This window comes from Ambystoma mexicanum, chromosome 1q (assembly GCF_040938575.1).
Source record: "Ambystoma mexicanum isolate Mex_15411 chromosome 1q, UKY_AmexF1_1, whole genome shotgun sequence".
Lineage (NCBI taxonomy): Eukaryota > Metazoa > Chordata > Amphibia > Caudata > Ambystomatidae > Ambystoma > Ambystoma mexicanum.
In genome coordinates, this window is record NC_090922.1 from 1,318,307,361 (window position 1) to 1,318,330,240 (window position 22,880).

Here is a 22,880-nt window from a genome sequence, read left to right on the forward strand (position 1 = left end):
TTGAACTTTTGAAACATTTCCAAAACCAAACCCTCCATTTTTTCTGTTCTCCTTTGTGGCCAAATGTATGAATGTGCTCAAAACATTATACATAGAATATGACTGTTTTGCTATTGCCCTATTTGTTTTGAGAAAGGCTCTTGAGCAGCCGAAACATGTGTAAACCAGGAATAAAGGGCTTTGTGACTTTGAAACCAGGAATAAAGGGTTTTGTGACTTGGAAAAAACTTATGTGTGGCGCAATCCTTGAGTGGCAGACCACTTTGATCTGTTTTCTAACCAAGGAGGTAGGGGATTGGTTCCTCCAACTTTGGCCACACGGATGCAACACGGCTGAAAAGCTTTAATAATTAATTCAAGGTCGCCAACAGAACAGGTTGTACCAACATACATCCCCACAAAAAAACTCTCTTTTTCAATTATACCTTGATTAAGTACGTAGTAGTTCGTCAGAATATCACATTTATCAAACATTAGGAATGCCAGCATAGTTTTCAATCGTTACAACATATTGATTGTAAACCCATATTGTTTTCTGCATGCCTCTCCAGGATATTGTATTACACTGGTTGATTCAGTGATCATATTCTCTCATCATTCAAGTAATAGCTGATTGTCCACATCTGGCTCACTTGATTGTGTTATTAAGTAGTGTATGCATGAGCCCCATATATCACTGGGATGGTAAAACAGTTTACTATAATCTGTATCCATATAATTGCAATGGAGAATGTCGGCCAGCCATTGGTTTACTGTTGGGGTCTGCATTCTCCCCCATGTCATTGCCACTCTTCTTTTGGCCAGAAGCAGGAGCAATCCCACTTATTTCCTCATGTACCCCGGGATTGGTTTAGTGTAACCCAGTAGTGCCATTAATGGGTTCGGGACTAGGGTTTCTCCCATGATCTCACCAAGTATTTTAAACACCTGGCCCAGAAACCATAGATTTGTGGGCAGCCCCACGCCAGGTGCAGGAAGTTGGCCAGTGTGTTGTGACATCTTGCACAACTGTCTGGAACATTAGGAATAAAGCGATGCACGGATGTTGGTGTATAATAAAATTGGTGCAGGTATTTAAAGTGGATCAGTTTGTGTCTGGTGTTGAGGGATATTTTTCTCGTTTCTTCACAATGGTATCTCCATGTTTCCTCCGGTATTGTCTGACCCAACGAGGCCTCCCAGCTCTCCCGGGGGAGGTGCCTGTCTCTCGTCTGGCGTCCATGCATACAGCATATAAGGATGAGACTATTCTTCTGGTGCAAACCCACCCGCCCGGAGCATTCTATCAAGTATGCGAGCTACACTGGGTTGTCTGGGGAAGGTCGGGAACAACTGCCTAATAGAGTTTCTCACCCGGAAATACAGAAACAGATCCAGGGCTGAGAGCTCCCCTCCCCCCCGGAAGTTTCTCCAGTGTTATCATTCGCCCCTTCAGGATCAAGTCGAGATAGCAGGTCAATAGTAAGTGTTTCGTTGGGGCAACGTATCCTCTCTCACCTGTGATGTGGATCCCAGGTATGTATATAATCGGCAGGCCTGGGGTATAGATGATTTCACCCCTAGATATTTGCTCGATTCGTACCCATGCCCTACAGGTCAGTTTCACCATATTGCTTACTCTAGTTATCCTATCAGGTGCAGCCAGGATAATGGACATTAAGAGAGATGGCGATGCTATTGCCCTTTCCACATCTACTTGTTCTTTGTCACTCTGGTCTCTGTATCAATGTAAGAGGTACCCCGCCTGAGCTACGTTATAGTGATTCTCGTGGTCAGGCAAGGCCAACCCTCCCTGCCCACCTGCCCCCATATAGCGGCAGCACCAGCTTATCCCACAAGGCTCTTTCCCAGCCCAAATGAAGTGCAGTGTCATGGATTTTAAGTCCTTAAAGAATTCCTTGGGTAGTGAGACATTAAGGAATACATAAAGGAGCCTGGCGCACTATAATTTTGACTAGGGAAACCCTACCATAGAGATTGAGGGGTAGATTCATCCATCTGCTCATCGCAGTGTTGGCCTGTTCCAACAGTTTTTTATAGTTGTTTTCATACAAGGCGTTTGGGTGACAGGCTATGTCAACCCCTAGGCATTGAGTGTAGTCGGTGTGCCACTGGAACCCGCACCCATCCTCGTAGCTTACCACACTGTCGATCATTGGAAAGAGCACTGATTTTATTGGGTTGATCTTGAGCCCCGAGAAGTTCCCGAACTCCAGTACATCCCGCATAATCGGATCAAGGTTGTGTTTGGGGTCAGACACGAAGAGCACCATGTCATTTGCATAAATAGAGATCACTATCCTGTGTTTACACAATTGAACCCCTCTATGCAGGTGTCCCTCCCCGATTGCCTTCGCTAATGTTTCTATTGCCAAGACAAATAGCAACGGCGACAAGGGGCATCCCAGTCTTTACAGCTTTATGTCGGGCGTGAGTTGACCACCCTGATCTTGGTTCTGAGCATTGTGTATAGTAATGATACTAATGAGATGAACTGCTCTCCTACCCCCATCTTGCGCAGTACCGCAAATAGGAAAGGCCATTCCACGTAGTCAAATGCATTTGTCGCATCCAGCAGTGCTGCCACTGTGGATTCATCTTGGCGCACCGCCGACAGAAAACCGAATATCCTTTGGAGGCTATGGGAAGTAGAATGACCCGGTGTAAACCCAGACTGGTCTGCTCGGACCATTCTTTGCATCATGTGTGCTAGCCTAGTTGCCAGGATTTTAGCTAGAATATTATTGTCTAGGTTTATGAGGGATATGGGCCGGTAGGAGGAGAATTTGTTATGTACCTTGTCCGGTTTAAGTAGCACCACCACCCTCAGAGGCTCTGGCAGTCAGCCATCTTTCAAACTCTGGTGGAACATCTGTAGCAGATAAGGGGCTAGTTTCCCCGCATACTGCTTGTAGAACTCCGCCATTAACCCATCCGGCCCAGGAGATTTCCCCAAAGGGTGTAAGCGGATAGCTCAAAGCACCTCCTCCAGTGATAACGGGCGTCCCAGTTGTTCCCGTTATATATCTGTACACCAGTACAGAGCCACTCGTTCCAGATAATTCTCCACTTCGCCCCGAGAGACCTGAACATGAGATGAATATAGCTGACCATAGAACCCACCAAATTCCCATACTATCTCTAGGTCTGCAAACTTTTATTTTCCCTGTATATCTGTTATGGACAGCACTCAGTCTCGTGGATCATCCATGCTAGCAGCTCTGGCCAGCAGCCTGCCCTGGTCTCTGTCCCTCCCCGTATTGTCACACTGCAGCCTTCCCCCGAATATATTTGAATTCTCTGTGAGCTCGTTCATTGAACAATTGTAGTTGCCTCCTGATCTCTGCTTGTTCCGAGGGTGTTGGTGTGGATGCTCCCGCTTGTAACCCCGTTATATGGGCTTCCTTATCCATTAGTTATTTCCTAATATGTTTCAAAACCCCAGATTCTTTTGATATGCATTCTCCTCAGATTACACATTTGAAGCTCTCCCATAGGGTCGCCGCTGAGTCCACTGATCCCTCATTAACCTCAAAGAATGTGTTTATCAATGTACTGAAATGTAATTGTGCAAACTCCTGAAATGTACTGAAAATTGTCAAATGTAAAAAATTGCATAATGCTCGCTCATGTAACTAAGTTTTGCCCACTCTCTGTAATAAGCGCCACAATGCCTGCGGGCTGGTGCGCGCTTTACAAATATGAATAAATAAAGAAATAAATTAACCCCGAGAGGTATTCTCTGAATACCACATCTGTCATCCCTTCGTTTTTAAATACCCAGGGTGCTCCCCAGACCCTTTAGTTCCATAGTCAGTAGCACTGGGGTGTGATCTGATAACGTGCGCGCCAGGATAGACACCTCAGACGCCTCACCCATCAATTATTGTGAGGTCAAAAATGAGTCCAATCTAGATGCTGAGTTGTGCACAGAGGAATAGTATGTCTATCCCGATGTCCCTTGATATCTAACGCTCCATACATATGTGATCTCCCACATCGAGCACATGTCTCGTTTCCCAGTCGTCCTGAGCATCTGATGGTGTGCGCCTCCTGTGCGGTCTTGGCCATGATCCATGACTGCGTTAAAATCCCCAGCCCAGATTAATCAATCTACCTCAGTGATTCCGTTACATCTTGGTTTGGGCCATAGTAGTTAATCAGAGTTTACAGTCGGCCGTGTATGGTTCCTTGCACCACCAAACATCTCCCCTCCTGGTCTTTGACCATTGTAGTTAAGCGGACCCCCACCGATTTGTGAATGAGAATACACACCCTCCTGAGTATGATGAACATGAAGAGAAGTAGCAGTGAAATCCCCAGCTTTTCCCAAATTTTTACTCTGTGTCCGATGTCAGGTGGGTCTCATGCAGGAACAGTACTCCAACATGATGTATTTGCATGTATAATAATACCCTACGCCCTTTCGATGGACAGTTCAGGCCATTCACATTCCATGTGATATTCCTAAGTGACTCAGCCATTTCTCAATTCCAATAACATTTCCACCACGTATTGCTCATTTACCAGTGTGCCCTGTACCACAGTACTACGTACTTTCAGATCTCGCCAATAAATCCCACCTATAAACCCAACTGTAGCTCCCCCCACCAGCAACCCCAACTCACCAGTTCCCTCCCTTCCCTTCCTCCCAATCAACATACAATCTCTCACTCTCGGGCGGCTCATCAGAACCCAGTCATCCCGGTAACCCAGTTTATGGGTAATGTTCAGCTGCTGCGATGTATCGGCAGCCACTTCATTCCTTCGTTTCACATCTTGTGAACCGTCCGGGTTAGTGTTTGCTCAGCCATTATTGCCTCTGTCTTGTGGGGCCCTTGGTAGAGATTCTAAGGAGTTTGCTTCCTCCGGGGTATCAAAAAAATGCACCCTGCCATTGTGTGCAATTCGATGGAAACAGCATTGCATATTTAATGCCTCTCTCCCTGAGCCTTCTCTTCACGTCCATAAATGTGTTTCTGGAGGATTGTATCTTATCTGAAAAGTCCAGAAAAAGACAGATCTATGCACCCTGAAATCTCAGGTTACCTCTTTCTCTGGCCTCCCGGTGTGCTGCATCTCTATCTCGGTAATTCTGCAATCGAACTATCAGCGGGCGGGCAGGTGCCCCTGGTATAGGGTTCCTTCCACTGAGTTTGCGGTGGGCTCTCCCCACGATAAATACAGCCGAGAAGTCCTCATCGCCAAGAACCTCTTTCAGTAGGTTTTCCACCATTGCTTCCATATTGCGTTGGTCCGCTGTCTCCGGTACTCCTATTATTCTTAGATTATTTCACCGGGATCGGGATTCCAGTTCATCCTGTTTATCCAGCATTTCTTTCATTGTGCAACTGAGTTCAGCGAGCTTTCTGACTGCCGTATTAGTCCCGTCCTCGACCGTGGGTATTCTGCCCTCACCCTCATCCAGCCGTTCACCATGTCTGTCCAAGCGTTTCTGCAAATGGTCGACTTTGCACGTTAATGTGTCCATTTTGCCGTCGAGTGATTGGATGCTAGCTTGCACCTGGCCCAGCATAGGTTTAATATCAGAAAGTACATTGCCAGGATCTGGTATTGACATCTGTGAAGTCCCCTCGTGGGGCCCCTCATCGCACCTGGATGGTCTGGAATTTGTGGCGGTCTCAAAATGCAGTTTGGATTGCTGTTTATTGGACTTTTGTGCTTTCGGCATGATTCTGTTGACCCGTCAGTCTGACATGGTAGTCTCTCAGTACTGAGTCGATCAGCAGATGATGCAGGTATTTCCCCTCAGTCGAGTGTCTTTGTGTTATTGGAGGGGACCGTGGTCCTCTTGGGGTCTCACTGGGACCGACCCAGAGTGAGGTCCCCAGCGGATACCAGGTTCTGAGAAAGGCGGTAGAGGGCCCATTCAGAGTATTGGTAGGTACCAGTATTGGTAGGCTGTACTTCTAATCTGAGCAGCTAGGAGATGGGGTGCTGTTGGCTCTGTGTCAGTGCAAGAAAGCACCACTTGTTGGTCCAGAAGATGTTGGCTAGTAGTATGGTATCCTTGATGATGGCCCCAAGTAAGCGGTCTGTGTTGTGATTTGAGGGTAGAATCAGCACTCACCCCTATGGTCAGGAAGAACCGTTTGTTGTACCATATCGTGCAGAGCCCTGAGGTCCCCCCAGGTTAACTTGTGCCCTCCAAGTTGGTAGGGCCCCCTGTGTCCCAGGTGTCCCACTGGCCAGCACCAGAGTTCTACTTCTGCTCGTGTGCTGTGGGCTGATGGCTCTGCTGCTTAACTGCCACTCGGAGTCTGGCAACTCTGTGGGGCCCTGCTCAGCTCTTGGATCCTATTGTGAGCCCCCAAGATGTCAGGGGACCTGCCTTTGGTCCAGGGTTGTGTGTATCGTGAACCCCACTGTTGTTGCCACCACTAGCTTGTCCCTACGTTGCTCCACTGGGGTCACGTTGCTGACTGGAGCTCGCCGCCTGAGCCGTCCTCCCGGCATGGTTTAGCTCCTCAGAGGACATGGGGGGGTCACTGCGTGGCTCAACGGCCCCCTCTTCTATCTCCTCACCTGCCACACCCCAGGGATCTGTTCCCGCGTGAGCTCACCGGCAAGGTCCTGCCTGACAGCTCACCCAGGAGCTGTGCTGCTCGCCTACTCTCTTTCCGTCCCTCCGTGCAGGAGTTTATTCCCTGTCGCGCACCGCCTCTCCCTCTGCTCCCTCGAATGGTGTTGCTGGGCTCAGTGGAGCCTGTCCCCGCTCCAGCACCAGTGGATTTCGCCTCCGCTTCCCCGGGCTCACCTCGGGCATTATGCAGGCTGTGAGCTCTCCTCCCCCGCCACATCTCCAGCTCACGTGGCACGTCTGGGTCTTCAGTGCCTGTCGGGCGTCCCTCGGCACAGGCACTCTTCTGTGCCTCCGGTTTGCGGCCCTCAATCACCCCAGCTGCCCAGGTTTCACCCAGGCGTGCCTGGGACATTTGTGCTGCTGCAGGGTGTGTTTCAGGATCGTCCAGCGCTGCTGTGTCAGGATTTTGCCCCGATATCAGCTGTGTTACGTGGGAGCTCACAGGCTCGCAGCCATCTTGGCTGGGCTCTTTAGCACCACCTCAGCCTCCTGACCCCCAAGTGGACCGCTTTTCAATGGGAGGTTGCCAGCATTTGCCTTGGTATTCTATACAGTAGCAGGATACTGTTAGTGGAGGGAGGGGTTTTATTGTCCGGCAAGTATTGTTGAAAGAGACATGTTTATAGTGTTTTGGGGAACTGGAGAATGTTGGGGGGCATCTCAAGTTTCTACCAGGATTGCGCTTCCGATGGTCATGAGATTGCAGGAGAAGGACTGCTTGCACATTTTCTCTGTAAGGGCTAGCTTAGACTCCAACTTAGAGTCCAACCTTTCTATGGCATTGCTCTGTGGGGCGTGAGAGCCTAAAGACATGTGGAGTTTAGCCTCCAAGTATGTTGGTGTTGCGTTTGAGACTGGTTTGTAAGTGATACATGACATTTTGAATATGATCCTGGCAGGAAAGGGCAGAGAATGGACTTGTGCACCGTAAGAGGTATAGTCGAATTTGCAGGCACCTTTAATGAGGTAAGATGTGTGGTAGTAGTCTTTGTTGAGGTGGACCAGTAGCACAGCTGGAAGTATACTAAGAAGGGCAGCTCCCCGATCGATGTGTAAAATCAAGAGGAATTAGACCATTGGTCATAAGTTATGCAGGGGTAAGGGTGTCGAAGGGTTTTATTTTTATTAGTGGAGTATGGAGATCTACTGCAGTTTGCTCCTTTTTGGCTACTTCTTGCAGTGTTACTTGTTGGCTGGACTCTGTCTTTGATGGACTCTTCTTCACCGGCAGTTTCTGTGCCCCGTGGTACTTTCATATCATATCATATCCTTTTAGCTCAAGTGCCTAAATGTAAGGGGTCTCATTTGTCTTGAAAGTTAAAGAGGCTGCTAGCTGCTCCACCTCACATCTATCCTGGGTCATCTCCAGCTGTTTTCTTCTCCATTTTCTTGATGGCTGGATGTATGACCCCCCTCCTGCTACCCTGGGCTTATCTGTGAAGCTTGGTGGTCCTGCAGAGTGCTCCTCTTTGTGTTATCCTTCATCTCTTCAGGTGTCTTCCTCATTGGGCTTAAATCATCTGGGTTCTTGCAGAGTTGTGGGTTCGAGTCACACTGACGTGAGACCGCAACAGCTGCTAGCTAGGACAAAGCCAGACAACCAAGCTCACACCTCAGTAGGCCCAGACTACTAACTCACTCGGATTCATAACAGAGAGCACTCACTACTTCCAACAAAGTATAAAAAAAGAACCAGACTGCATGATTCCAGTCTTCCAGAAGATTAAACCAGTCCTTCTATCCAAGGACTTCAGAACCACAGTTCAGTTCAGCCTGTAGTAATCTCTCACATTGATGAAGGAAATGCCCTCCTCATTAGCATTCTGGCAATGAACCTGGCCCTGCTTAGGGTTAACAGTGCCGGTGCTACAGTGAAAGTCTGCCTATTGTGGCCACTGTGCCCGGCAGGGTCAGACCTGCCGGGCACAGCAACTCCAGCAGGCAGGCTCGTAGTATGCCGGTCCGGTAACAACAGTGGCAGTAGGCTTACCGGCACCATTGATACCGGACAGGCACACTTGCAATGAGGCCCAAAGTCTCCAGAACTCTGGTCCTCCCTAGGCTGGACTACTGCAATAGCCTCTTCCCCAATCTTCCTTTATCCTCACTTCGCCCCCTTCAACTAATCCAGAATAGCAATACAAGATGTATCCTTAGCCTCAAGCCCAGAGACCGCATCTCTCCAGCCCTAAAATCTCTCCAATGGCTCTCGGTTAGTGCTGGGATCAAATTCAAGACCCTCTGCATCATCCACAAGGCTTTCTCGGTCCTTGGACCCCACTACATCAAACTCTCTCTCCATAAATACCTCCCTGCTAGAGGCCTACGGTCTTCTAGGTCCAACTCTCTGCAGATCAGACACTTCACTAAGCAAAGAGTGGGGGGTAGATCTCTCTCCTCCGCAGGAGCTTCCCTCTGGAATGGTCTTGCTGCCCCCTCTCAGGATTGGGCCGTATCTCCTTAAATTCTAGAAGCGCCTCAAGACCCTCCTTATCTCTTCTTCCTTCCATCTCCCCTTCCCCTGCTAACACCCCCATCTGCTGCAGTGACCGGTTGCCTGTTTCCCTCTGAGTTCTACAGGGCACCAGGCCTCCTCTCCCTGCCATCCCCTCCTTGCATTTAGCATGTGGACCCACACCATCTGCACCCCATGTAATTCCCCAGCACCTGCCCTATTGAATAATTGCCCAGTTTTGCCAAAGACCTGAATTGTTCGAAACATGTGTCCACAAAAGTACACCCTTTACAATAAAGCCACTTTTTTTTTTTTTTTTAATAACACATTTTATTGGTGTTTTTAGGAAAAAACAAGGTTAAACAAATAAACAACGTAAACAATCAATACATGCGCATTGCCGGAGAGGGTTACTGGCTGTTTCAGATGTTGTACACATATGTTTGCAAAGGAAAAAAGGGGGGGGGGACAGCTTTAGTTGAGCCCGCAGGCAGCGTCCAGTTGTTTTATAATCCTCATTGGGCATCTTCCCATTTCCTCCACACTTTCAGGGCTTTTGCCGGGCATCCTCTGGCCGCGTATACTCTGTATTCCGTTGCGACACAGATATCCACATCCGTTCTCCATTGTTCATAGCTCGGTATTTGGTCCGAGCCCCATTTTTGAGCAATGTTCCTTTTCAAAAGTGCGGTGGTGGTGAACAAGAGCAGTTTTTCATATCTAGATAGGTCAATTTCATCATCTATCCCCAATAGTAGTAGCTTAGGGTTTCTGGGAACTGTTTTCCCCATAACTCTAGAGAGTTCCGCACAGCATGCCTCCCAAAGTGGTTGTATATGTGTGCAATCCCATATGATGTGGAAAAAGGTACCCTCTTCCGTTTTGCATCGCAGGCAGTTCGGATCATCTATTCTTCCCCATCTGTGTAGGGCCACCCTGGGATAGTATACTCTGTGTAATATCTTTAATTGAACCAATCTAAGCCTTGATGAAATCGCTATCTCCCTAGGGAACATCAATGTCATGACCCATTCCTCCGGCAGTATGGCCCCCACGTCCGATTCCCACTTGGTCCGCAGTGACAGTAGATCTGGTGTGCCAAAGGAACTTATGGCACTATATAGAACCGATGTCACTCTCCGGGTAATTGGTTCCGGGAGTAGATTTCTCTCAATGGGGGTGAAGTCCGGTAGGGGGCTCACTTCGGGGAGGATGTTTCGTAGTGCGTGTTGTAGTTGAGCATAGTGGTAATGTTCGGTTTGGGGAAGTCCAAGTCGGAGAGCCAGCTCTGCAAAAGGGACCATGGTGTTATCTTTCACAACGTCTCCCAAGATGGGCGGACCTTGCCGGGACCAGTTCGGCCACCTGGGGAGCGTGTATACACCTGGAAGGTTCTTGTTGTTCCACAGAGGTTGGGCCTGCGATAGTTTGTCGCCCCATCCCACGAACTTGTGTGCGTCTGTCCAGATTTGTGTTAGCTGTGCGCGCATGTTGGGAGTAGCCGCGCGGTCTCTTTTCTTATAAAGGTACAGCATGATGGGTTTTCCAGGAGTGTCCGACTCTAGAGATTTGTTGTGTGGTGCATCGGTGTCGCCGTGTAGTTGGTCATTCACTTTCATCAATTGACTGGCCCAATAGTATGTTTGCATTCGGGGTAGTCCTATTCCGCCCTCCCATATGGATCTTTGGAGTGTAGCTAGGGCTATGCGTGGATGACCGTTATTCCACAGCAGTCTGCGGAGTGTCTGGTCTATTTTCCTAAATATGTTTGAAGGGATGTGTAATGGGGCATTTTGTAATATGTAGAGTAGGCGGGGTAGGGTCATCATTTTGAAGAGTGCAGCTCTACCCAGTAGTGTCAGCGGGAGGGATGACCAGTGACGGGCATCCTCTGCAAATCTTGTCATGACTGGGTACAGGTTTCTGGGCACATAATCAGTCAGCTTATTTGTTATTAGAATACCTAGGTATTTGAATTGTTCCCTTTCTACCCGGTAGGGACATTGGGGCGGGATCGAGTCTCCCTCTTGTTTAAGTGGGAATAAGGTGGATTTGTCCCAGTTTACTTTCAGGCCACTGAAGGAGCCGTATTTCTGCAGTAAATCAGTCACTATGGGGCAGGATCTGACCGGGTCTTGTAAGTAAACCAATAAGTCGTCCGCGTATAGGGACACCTTATCTTCCCAGGCTTCAGACCATCTAAATCCCTTCCATGTTTCGTTTGTTCTTAACAGTATAGCGAGTGGTTCAATCGCTATTGCGAATATCATGGCCGACAGTGGGCATCCTTGTCTGGTTCCTGTGCCGATTTCAAAGGGGCCTGACACGTGACCATTCACTTTCGTGACTGCTAGCGGGGATTTGTACAATAATTTAACCCAGCTCATAAACTGGGGCCCGAATCCCATCCTTTGCATTATCTCCCAGATCGCATCCCACCTGATAGAGTCAAAGGCCTTCTCGAAGTCTACGGCCAACAGGGCCAACGGGTCTCGGATGGTGGTCGCATTCTCCATCGCCATGAATAATCGATGTATATTCATCCGCGTGGATCTCTGCGGCATAAAACCACACTGATCCGGGTGGATCAAGGAGGGTATAACTTGCTGCAATCTATTGGCTAAGGTTTTCGCTAAAATTTTGGTTTCTGTATTGATAAGGGAAATGGGCCTATACGAACTGCAGCACTCTGGGGGTTTGTCCGCTTTGGGTATGACCACTATGGTGGCCTGTCTCAGGTCTTGTGGGAGGGACCCTTTGTTTCGGGAGGTTTCATACATTTTCAGCAAGTGTGGTGTAATTACGCTCGTGCCTATTTTCTTCCATACCTCGACCGGAAGGCCGTTGGGTCCCGGGGCTTTCCCGGGTTGAAGGTCGGCTATGGCTGCAGACAATTCATTCTCCGATATGTCGGTTTCTAGCAGGGCTCTTTGTTCAGGTGTCAGGGAGGGAAGGGTGATTCCCGAGATGGGTGTAGTGTCAATGGGGGAGATTGGCGGTCCATAGAGTTCCTTGTAGTAGCTTGCGAACTCTTCCGCTATGTCACGGTCCGCTGTCACTAGTGTATTCCCCTGTGTTCTGATCGCTCTAACATGTCGGAGCCCCTCGTCACGCCTCTCCAGCCACGCCAACATTTTGCCTGCCTTATCCCCGGTTTCGTACACTCTGGTCCGCATCGCTGCGTGTGCCTGTTTGGCATTGTCCAGGGCGACGTTTTGAAACTGTTTTTGTGCTAGCTGTAATTCGCGATGGGATTCTGGGAGGTCTTGGGATAGATGAGCTACCTCTGCCTCTTGTACTCGCTTTTCGGCCGCCCGGATCGCCGCGGCGTGTTTTTTCCTATGGGCTGCGATCTGGGATATGAGTTCCCCTCTCAGTACGGGTTTGTATGCCTCCCACAATGTTACAGGGCTATCCACTGAGGTTGTGTTCAGTTCAAAGTATGATTCTGTTCCTTTTTTGATATGTTCGACTAGGTCGGGGAAGCCCAGATAATAATTGTTTAGCCTCCACGTGGGTGGGGGAATCGGCCTGTGTGTATTGAGCACCATTACGAGCGGGGAGTGGTCCGATATACCTCTGGGTAGGAGGTGTGCATCGGTTGCTAGATGTAATTCGGAGATCGGGAGAAAAAAGTAATCAAGTCTAGATAATGAGGCGTGTGCTCCGGAGAGGAAAGAGTATTCTCTCGTGCCAGGATGCAAATGTCTCCACACATCTTTCAGGCCTATTGCGTCGGCGAACGTGGCTAGTTTGGTATGCGTAGCTGGATTTCTCGAGCGGATGTGTGTTCGGTCAAGTTCTGGGTGCATGACCTCGTTGAAATCTCCCCCCACCACCATCAAGCTCGAGGAGTCCGCCGCCAACATTGGCGTTATATCTTCAAGTAGTGCAGTGAGTAAGGTAGGTGGTGCATATACGGCTAGCATGGATATAGGCCGCTCCCAAAGAGTCGCGGTTATGTGAACGAATCTACCTCCTGGGTCCTGTGTGACGGATGAGAGGGTCAGTGGAAGTCGTTTGTGCACGAGGATCAGCACCCCCCTAGCTCCCATGGAGAAACCTGAGTGTATCGCGATGCGGTAATTAGTTCGCTTGAAGAGGTTGCAGTTTGTGCCCGCCAGGTGCGTTTCGGTTAGGAAGGCTACATCGGGCGTATAACGGTTCAAATATTGGAGTACAAGGCGTCTCTTGATACTGCTGCCTAGCCCATTCACATTCCAGGTCATTATCTTAATAGACCTGTTCTTGCTTTCAGCGGTGTGGTCAGTCATGGTGGTCGGGAATCGGACATGCCGGGTAATGTTGTGTGTATCTCCGGGCATTGCCCCTTATCCGCCCCCCTGGAACCCGACCCCAGCCTATTGCGCGCATTGATCTTAGAGCAGCAAACCAAACAAATAAACTCTGTCCTAAACACAAACTCCCTCGTACCCTCCCCATACTCCACCCCAACTGGAAGTACCTGTCGCCCCAACATTAGGCCGAGCCTGACAAGGGTCTGCTCGGACCGAACAAACAATCAATACATTCGATATAACTTCTTTGCGATTCTGTCGCCGTTGCTCGGCGCTGGTCCTATTACCTTTGTTGAGGGGGGGGGCCCCCGCTCGAGCCGCCATTTCTTCAATGTGGGGGGGGGGAAAAGCTCTGACAGTGCATTGCTATCAGCATGTGTCCGCACACTTCAGTCGGCTTCTCTTGGTGGTAGTCCATCCTGGCCTTGTAGTGGTTGTGCATTCGGGGATCTGTCCGGGCGCGGTCTATTTCGTTCACGTTCCCTTCTATTTGTGGGGCCCCAATCTCCCTCCAGGTTATTTTCTGCCCAATTCCATGCATCCTTTGGGTCATTAAAGTGCACGGTTGTGCCATTATGGTAAATTTTCAGCTGTGCCGGGAACAGGAGACCATATTTGATGTTTTGGGTCTGTAGCTTCTTCTTAAGCTGGTCAAATGATTGGCGTGCTCTTTGTACTTCCCGTGTGAAATCCGGGAAGAAAGCGATTTTCGCGCCGTTGTAGGTCGTGGCTCCCTTGGATCTGGCCATTTGCAGTATCGCGTCGCGATCTCTGTAATTTAGGATTTTGGCAATCACAGTGCGGGGTGGGGCCCCAGGCGTTGGTCTGCCTGTTGGGACTCGATGTGCACGTTCAATGGAGAAAAGTTTCGAAAAATTCTTTGGGGCGTATAGGTCCATGAGTAGTTGTTCAAGGAATAGTTCCATGGAGGGGCCTTCACTTTTCTCAGGTAATCCCAGGATTCGTATATTGTTCCGTCTAGAGCGCCCCTCTCCTTCCTCCACCCGTTCCTCTAGAGTCTTAACACGTTGCAGTACTCTGGTCATCTGTTGATGGATGTTTCGGAGGCCATCTTCCGTGTTGGATATGCGGGTTTCCGCCTCTCCCGTGCGGGACGTGAGTTTCTGCAAGTCATGGCGTAGGAGGGACACTTCTGTGCTGATGCCGTCCATTTTAATCTCCATAGCGGTTCTGGAGTTGGCTATGGCGTTCATAATGTCTTTGAGAGAGGGTTCGGGTTCCTCATCTTCAGTAATTGCCGATCTTTCCTGTGTCGGCTCCGTGGCCAGTGTGGGCACCGCGTATTGTTCCATTTTGCTTTGCGTCGTGCCTCTCCTGCTCTTGTCCTTGCCCATGACCGTTGCAGTCACAACTTCGATGAGGATCCGCCTTGATGATTCTAGTAGCGTTGTGCGTGGGCCGGGGCACGGATTTAACTCTCGATCTAATCACAAGCGATTTTCTGGGAGCGGGCAAGCGGGAAAGCTGCTCGCAACCACTGCCTCCCGCCCACCCTGCTCCTCACCGTTTCGCGTGCCCAATCACGTGCCTCTCCGTCGCTGTCTGTCGCCCCTTGTTCTGAGTTGGCGGGCGCTCAACGCGGAGCGGAGCGGAGCGCGTACGGTTGGTCACTGCCTTCCCATCAACCGTTCGCTCCTCCTGTATGGCGCTGTTCTTCGTGCCGGATGTCAGTGGCGCACTATCCCAAGTCACTGTCGGCCATCTTGGATCGAGTTCGGCGGGTGCCACGCTCTATCACCTTCCACCGCAGTTATCTTCGCCTCCGGCCTCCGTTTTGTTACGGGAGCAACTGCAATGTGTCGTGTCGTCTGTCGGCCAACTTTTCGTAATTTTGCAGGAGTGTCGCAAGTCAAATTCCCCCAGGATTTGGCAGGATGTGTTGGCGGCACCGGGAGCTCAGCGAGCACGCGTCTACATCGGTCGCTCGTTGGCCACGCCCCCCCAATAAAGCCACTTTTGAACGTTTCACTGTACATTACTTTCTGACTTGAAGGGTTCAGCGCCATACTTCGGTAACCAACCCAATTTATGAAGCTGAGACTAAGGTTAGAGTATACCTTATAGTACCTGGGGCAGCGAAAGTCCACACTACTCAAGCACTTCAACGGTTAGCGCAGAATGAGCAGAAATACCCCTAATCAACACTTAAAAAGGGATGTACTCATACTCAACTTTCTTAATAGTTATAAATATATACACTACTCTGGTTTTCTATACTATGCACTACACATGATTAGAAATATTAAAATGTATTTAGCTATAAACATAAATATACAAATAACACACAAGTCATACATAACATATAATACAGGTCATTTACACAGTGGGGACTGCTGCAGTCAGGCGCCCCGACCAGTTTTCAGTACCCTACTAGGCTGTCTCTGAGGTGGGTGGTGGGCCTGCCCCTTGATGATGTTCAGGCCAAGCTTCAATGGTCTCTCTCTTCTGGGTGGCCCCATTCACCACTTTGGTCACCCAAATGCAGCCTGTGTGACTCCCACTTTAATAGTCCCTGGGCGACCCTCTGCCAGATGGGGCCCGTTGAACATCAGCACCAGACTCGTGGTCTGTCTGTTCCTTCGCTGTGGTCCCATAGCCTATGAGGCCACTTCCTGCGTTCAGCACCACTCTGTGGCACCAATTGTGCTTTTCTGTGGTTCCCATGGCATGGGGAGCACACAAGGTCACTTTTGAGGCCATATTCCAATCTTCTGGGCGTCCCCATAGCCTGGGAGGCTGCCTGCATCAACACCACAGACCTGCAGCGCCATCTTGGATCCAAGCGGCGTCCCGGTTGCTACAGAGACTCTGCCTTCATCTCCTCCTGTATCTGAGAGACCCAGGGGGCAGGTCGTTGATCTTCACCTGGGCTGCCCTGACTTCACCAGCTTCACCAGGACAGGGCAACTTAGGGTGGAACGTTCGTCACCTCCCAGGGGCAGCCCAGGAAAGGCATGGCTCGGGAGGGCATCCAGCCCATGCCCACAGAAATTAGCTGGGTCGCCCTGCCAACGCAGCCGGGCACAAACGTTTCTTCAGGCCGTGGGGGGCTGCTCCAGTCTTTTCTTTCCTTCTCTGTCATCCTTCCTCTCTTGCTCTCTCCTTCTCCATCTTGCTCTCTCCTTCACTGACCGTCCTTCAATGTTTTCTTTTTGCAAGCTCCCCGTAGAATCTTTTCTCCCCTGCCCAGTACATTTTTGGGTAGTGGAGTCCTGTCCTTTTGTTTGTTTTCCTCTACATTACATCCAGCCCCCATGGAGCTGGATGGACTAGTCCATACACAAACACACACTTCATAAAATAAAACACACACACTATATAAAATAAAGCACTTTATTCACAACCCTGGTGTCTTTGTCTTTATTGCTAGGTTTCGCTTAGGGGAGAAGTATGTAGCCCCATCTAGCTGAGCCCTTTTTTGGGCCATGCGCTACACTTCCTACGCCCCTCACCAGTGTGAAAAATATTCTCTAACAATCATAGATATTATTTCTTAAAGACATGATGAGGGCAAACATTTCACATAGTTCAACTGAAATGAAGTATTTTAAAGCAAAATCCCTTCGCTGCATACAGGATGAGGGCAGGTATGCCATGTAAGGATGTTCAGACTCCCCCTGCCCCCGCACTCCTTTCCTCTATACTCACCACAGAACATAGACAAGTCATGGAGCATAGGGCATGTTAATTTTAGGATGACTTGACAAGGTAGCCACGATACCATTAACAAAAGCTGGAACACAGACTTTTTCACAGGACACACTTTTAGAAAACAAGGTGCAAATGGTTATAGAACAAAATGAATGAACACTTACAAAAAACGCTGTTTCTAATTTGTGACTCAAAATTCATTAATGGGCAGAAGCAATTTGTTATACTATTCTGGACTGATAATGAATGGCATTCATTGCATAGAAACTTTAAGAAGTGTGTATACTTTTTACTTCATTCTCCAAGGTTTACCACAAGAAGCATCCATTTTCACATAACAATCCAGCGATACACTATGATTCTTGTAAAAGCATACAGTTGAGTTTCAGTTTCAAAACAATAAGCATATACATTATTTGTAGTGTACCTACTTTAGAACTTATAGAGCCTCGTTCCATCTTCTCGAAGCCAAGAGCTAGAGCGCAATCAGCCAACCCTTACAAATAAAAAGAAATGAATCAGCACCAGAAATAAACAAAGCATTTACAAAACATACTATCTGGTCCACTATCGATTACAGAGAGCGTGTTGCATTATGGATACTTTTTTGCTGAAAGCAGTGTAAGGGGCTGATTCACAAAGTAGTTACGAGGATTAACCGATTTGCTCCTGGTGGGAATATTAGTCTCGCAATGAAGTTAAGAAGTTTTTTTTTATGTCACAGCATGGAGGATTTTCGCAAGCATTCTCTTTTCTGGTTTATAAATATTTTAGAAGTAAGAAAGAAAAAATCTACAAGTCTCATAATGCATCATCTGCACTCTACCATTGAGTGCCTACCTAACAATATACAGCTCCACACATTTAACAACATGTTCTCTTTTCTTGCTGCACCCTTGTTTCAGTTATGTATATTTCCCTAGGTGACTCAGGAATTTCAGGCAGCATCTGGGGAATAGGTATTACGTTCATTTGTTTTGATAGAGCTCATGCATCTATAAAATATTTTTTTTACCAATGGGTCTCTGCAAGGTCCCGGCGTGGCTGGGGGCCAAAAATACAGTTGTTGAACCTTTAGCAACAGTCCTTTTATTCCAGGTCAAATATGTCCAGCAATCTTCTGGAAGTTCTTGGGCCTCATTACTAGTCCGGCGGTAACCCTGCCAGTGCTTCTGGCGGGTTGCCGCCGGACTTGTAATATTTTACTGGCCCCTAGCTTCCCGGTGTCACCGGGACATTACAAGTCCCGGCAGACCAGGCTGATGGGTGCCAGAATATGTTACAAGTCCTTTGGCAACCCGCGAGAAGCACCGGCAACTAACTAACAGGGCCAGTGTTTCCGTGATCAGTCTGCCTAAGGGGGCCACTGTGCCCAGCAGAGTCAGACCTGTTGGGTGCAGGGGAACCAGCAGGCAGACTTAGTGTGGCAGTCCGGAAACAAGGGTGCTGGTAGGCTTACCGGCACCCTAGTTTCCGGACCGCCACATTCATAATGAGGCCCATCATGTCTTTGTTTTGCTGTCCATAAAGAGGAAAAGGTTGTTGATCCTGTGGGTTCTGAGGGAAAAAATTGATTTTCCATCAGGGAACATAAATATTTCTCTCTATCTGTTATTCCCCTAAAGGGAAGGAGTCAACAGTGTTTGGCAAATTGGAAAACAAAATAATCATAAGGGATCCTGGGTTTAGGAAGCACTTGGCATCATTACGAGTCTGCAGTAACCGTGCCGGTAAAATCGTCAGGTTACTGCCAGACTTCTGGCTTGCCGGAAGAACCGGGACATTACAACCCGGGCAGTCTGGGAAGTCGGTCGCCGGTAAAATGGTGTTCCCCATTCCCATAGAGTCCCATAGGATGCTGTGGGAGTGGGGAACACGGAAGCACTGGCAACGTTAATAAGGGTGCCGGTGCTTCCGTGAAAGTCTGCCTACACTGGCCACTGTGCCCGGCAGGCAACAACGCTGGCAGGTAGACCCGTAGTGTGACGGTCCAGTAACAACGGTTCCGGTAGGTTTACTGGCACTGTTGTTACCGGACCGGCACACTTGTAATGAGGCCCAGTGTCTCTGGCCAAGATTATTTGCCATCCATGCAATCATTAAAACAAAAGCCCCTTCACGTTCACAAAGAATGTTGTGCTGTTATTGCAACGGAAATTCTGGGACTACTGCGGAAAGGACCAATAGAGTGCTCTGTATTATACCCAGCAGGGTTTCTAAGCAACATATTTTTCGTAGAGCAAAAGGAAAAAGGTCAGAAAACGACCAAAGAGCTAAAAGAATTCCTTATTTATCGTCATTTCAAAATAGATTCGACAACTATGGTATACAATGTATTGAGGTAAAGAGATTGGTTAGTTCAGCTGGACATAAAGGATACTTATTTAGCTGTGCCCATTTTGTTGTGAGTCTTCAATTTTTCAATGTATGACTATGTTTTGGACGAGATCTGCTCTATGGTGTTTTATCAAACTTGCATCTAGTGGCAGCTTATCTAAGGGCAGGAGGAGTGCTGCTTCCTATTAATCCAAACAAAATCCTGAAAATTGCCTCAAAGCCTAGAATGAACTATGCACATCTGAATTTGTTGGTCAATTTGCTACAATCACTGAAGTTTTGGTAAACTGGCAAAAGGCAGAGAAGTTTTTGGGGGGCTTCCAAAAGACTCCAATAATTCGACATTCAGCCAACCATCAACCAAAATGTGACTTATAGAAGAACTAAGATCCTAAGATCCCAAAAAAGGAGAAGGGTGTAGTAGACCAGGTGATTGCCCAGAGTGATTGGAAGGCACTATCCAACCGGGGTCTCTGACAAGTGTCATCAACATGGTTATTAAAGGAAGTGTTTTTCTTTAGGCCATCACCTATAAACAGATGCTACAACAGATAGCTTTTAGATAGTAGGGTTTACCAACCACTAGTACCATTCCGGGGTTGAGGAAAGCCTGGGGTAGGGTGTGATTGCCCTTCCCTGTTTTAGAGAGAGAGGGGAAGCCACTACTCCCATTGCCAAGCTGACAATAAAAGCCCTTCGACCTCATCTAGGTGTTGGTTTGCTGTAGAGGCCATCTGTGACTAGTGGTGTCATTGTGGGAAACATCAGAGGTCACCCACAGCCCAGGGAAGTGATGAGATTAGTGAGAGTGATGAGGAGGGCCTGCATCCTCACAAGACCTCACACAGCAGCAAGGTGTGCTTTATATGTAGAAGTGGCAATTCCTCCACGCAGCAAGGCCCTGATCAAGACCAGCTTAAGGGTGTGGAATTGCAACACATGGAAGAATTTCCTGAAAGTCCACACTGGCTCACAAACACTGTTTTATACATGGGAGCAGGAGTCATTGACAAGGACTATAGAGGAAAATGCAAAGAAGTCCTCTTCAGCATGGGAAATCTCGCTCATGTCATCAAGCTGTGCCAACCAATAGCTTAAGAGGGGACTCGATGTGAATCCGAATGGAGAAGGATCTAACTATTATCAACTCTTGATGCCAAAGCAGTCCCAGAAGGCCATTTAGGAACCGGCCAGCTTCAACTTGACGGCAGGGTACCTGGGTCAAACAAATCTGTGGGAACTGCCTGATCTGCCACAAGGCATCACACGTGGTTGCTCCCAGAGCTCCACTGCAATATTTACCCAACATTGAGGTCCCCTTCTACAGAATTGGTATTGATATTGTGGGACCAACTTGAACTTTCAAAATCAGGAAAGGATATCCTGGTGATACTGAATTGTGCCATCAGATATCCGGAAGCCAGAAGTAACACCACCAAGGCCATAATCAAAGGCTTGTTAACTTTATTCACCTGAGTGGGCTTTCCGGAGGGATTCCTTACAGATTATGGCAGCAGCTTCATGTCTACACTGATGCGGTATATGAAAGTACATACGATCCATCTACCACCCCAAACGGATGGCCTGGTAGAGCAGTTTAACCAGAACTTGAAGCTGGTTGCAGAGAATGGCAGAAACTGCAACAAAGTAATACCTTGAGCCTACTTTGCCATTCAGAAGACGCCTCAGTCTAGTTTCTGAGAACTATGACCGAGTAGGCCGAAATACCTGTGATATACTAGACATCATGAGACAAAACTGGAAAGGGCCAGCAAGCCGACAGACAAGTAACAATCCCATGGTGCTACATACGATTGAGTATATGGAGAAGGTACGGACATTTAAAAGCCGCCCAGGCCAGACAAGAACATTCCAATAACAAAGATGACTAACTGCAAACATTCCAGGTCAGAGACAAGGTGGTGGTCTTGCTACCCACCACTCAAAACAAGTGACTGGCTAGTGGAAAGCCTTCCCAATTTTGTTACATGAATACATTTAAGGCCTGGCGGGACAATAGAAGTCCACAGCTCTTGACATTCTGTCAGTAATACTTGGGAGAGTCCTATACCAATCCAAGTTCACAGGGCTACCCTGCCTCCATGTCTCCCCCCATCCAGTCAGCAAGAACTAGCCAGATGGCTGGAGAGATACCCAGAATTATTCTCTGCAAAGCCAGTTTGAGATGTGGTACACAAATTCCAAACAGCCCCAGGCCAAGTCATCCATCTGAACGGAGGGATTAACTGAATAAGATGTTGGCGCTCTGTGTTCTCGTGAATTCCCACAGCTAATGGTCCTCATCAATTGTACTGGTGACAAAACCAGATAATACATAGAGGTTTTGCATTGATGCCAAAGACTCAATGAAATATCAAAATGCAACACCTACATGATGCCCAGGATCGATGTACTGGTGGAAACTCTCAAGGTGCACAATTCATTTCTACAAGCAAGAAACTCTTCCTCAGGAAAGAAACTACACTGTGGTAGAGTTGGAGTACCTGGAAATCAAGTGTGCATTCCACAGTCTGAAATACTATCACACTGATTAGTTAAAGCTCATCACTGACCATTCTCCCATGGTATGGATGGGCAGTATGAGAAACCCAAAGGTGTCTCACCCGCTAGTCCCCGGGATCTCTCTCTCAGGTGGCCAGAGCACAGCCATCGCCTTTGGATCCAGACCCTGGGGGTGGACCAGCGTAGGAGGATCACCTGAGTGAGGGGTCTTCTGGGAGTGGAAGTGGGACACCCGATGGAGAGAGGCGGTATCCCCATCCCTGTAACACCTTTATCCCATCCTACCCAGTAGGATATATGGGTTATTTACCCCCCCCACCTTTTCCTACAGTAACACTTTCTCATGAACAGCCCGCTCTGGAAGAAAACAGACTCACACCGAAGCATTCCACATGACATGTCTCAATACTGTGGTCAGGCAGAGGCAGGCAATTACTGTTAACAACTGCTGACTCCCATTAAGCTTCCCCAAACGGATAAAAGGTGTAGCACGAGAGCACACTCTGAGTGAGGTCCAGAACATGAAGGAGTAGTGTTTAGTGTTTTCGAGACGGCAGCTGAACGAGGAAAGAAAGACAGCAAACACAGGAGAGCGAGCGAGGAGGGAGATACCCTTGACCTTTCCAGAAAACCGTGGCTTTCAAAACCCCCTTTGAGTCGAAAGCATGAGGCCAGGAAACAATACTGGATACTGCATTGTGTGTCAAAGATACACAGGGCCCTCCAGCACGGCTAGTCGAGTCGGGGAGGAGCAGCAGCCACCGTGGTATCGCCCTTGGCTCCAAGATCAAAGCAGTGCCAGAGAGATCAACACAAGCAATGAGTTGGATAGACCGCTACAAGACCGGTCTGTGTTGAAGACAAGGTTGCAAGCAGCAACATTGTATAAAGAGCGCAAGAACGACAATTGTGTGTGTAATGAAAGACACGAGGAAAGTCTAACGGCTTTTGAATGTTTGAACTTAACCAAGAGGAAAGGTACAATATCCGT

The 22,880-nt window shown here is 48.4% G+C and overlaps 1 protein-coding gene across 1 annotated transcript in view; it reads right to left on the bottom strand.

Moving 5' to 3' along the window:
- The window catches only part of LOC138546981 (sterol carrier protein 2-like), a 1,126,877-nt gene that overhangs the window by 702,871 nt on the left and 401,126 nt on the right, over window positions 1-22,880 (bottom strand). Inside the window, exon 5 of the mRNA XM_069642178.1 lies at window positions 17,461-17,525. Coding sequence (XP_069498279.1) covers window positions 17,461-17,525 — 65 coding nt within the window. The remainder of the gene's footprint in view (window positions 1-17,460; window positions 17,526-22,880) is intronic.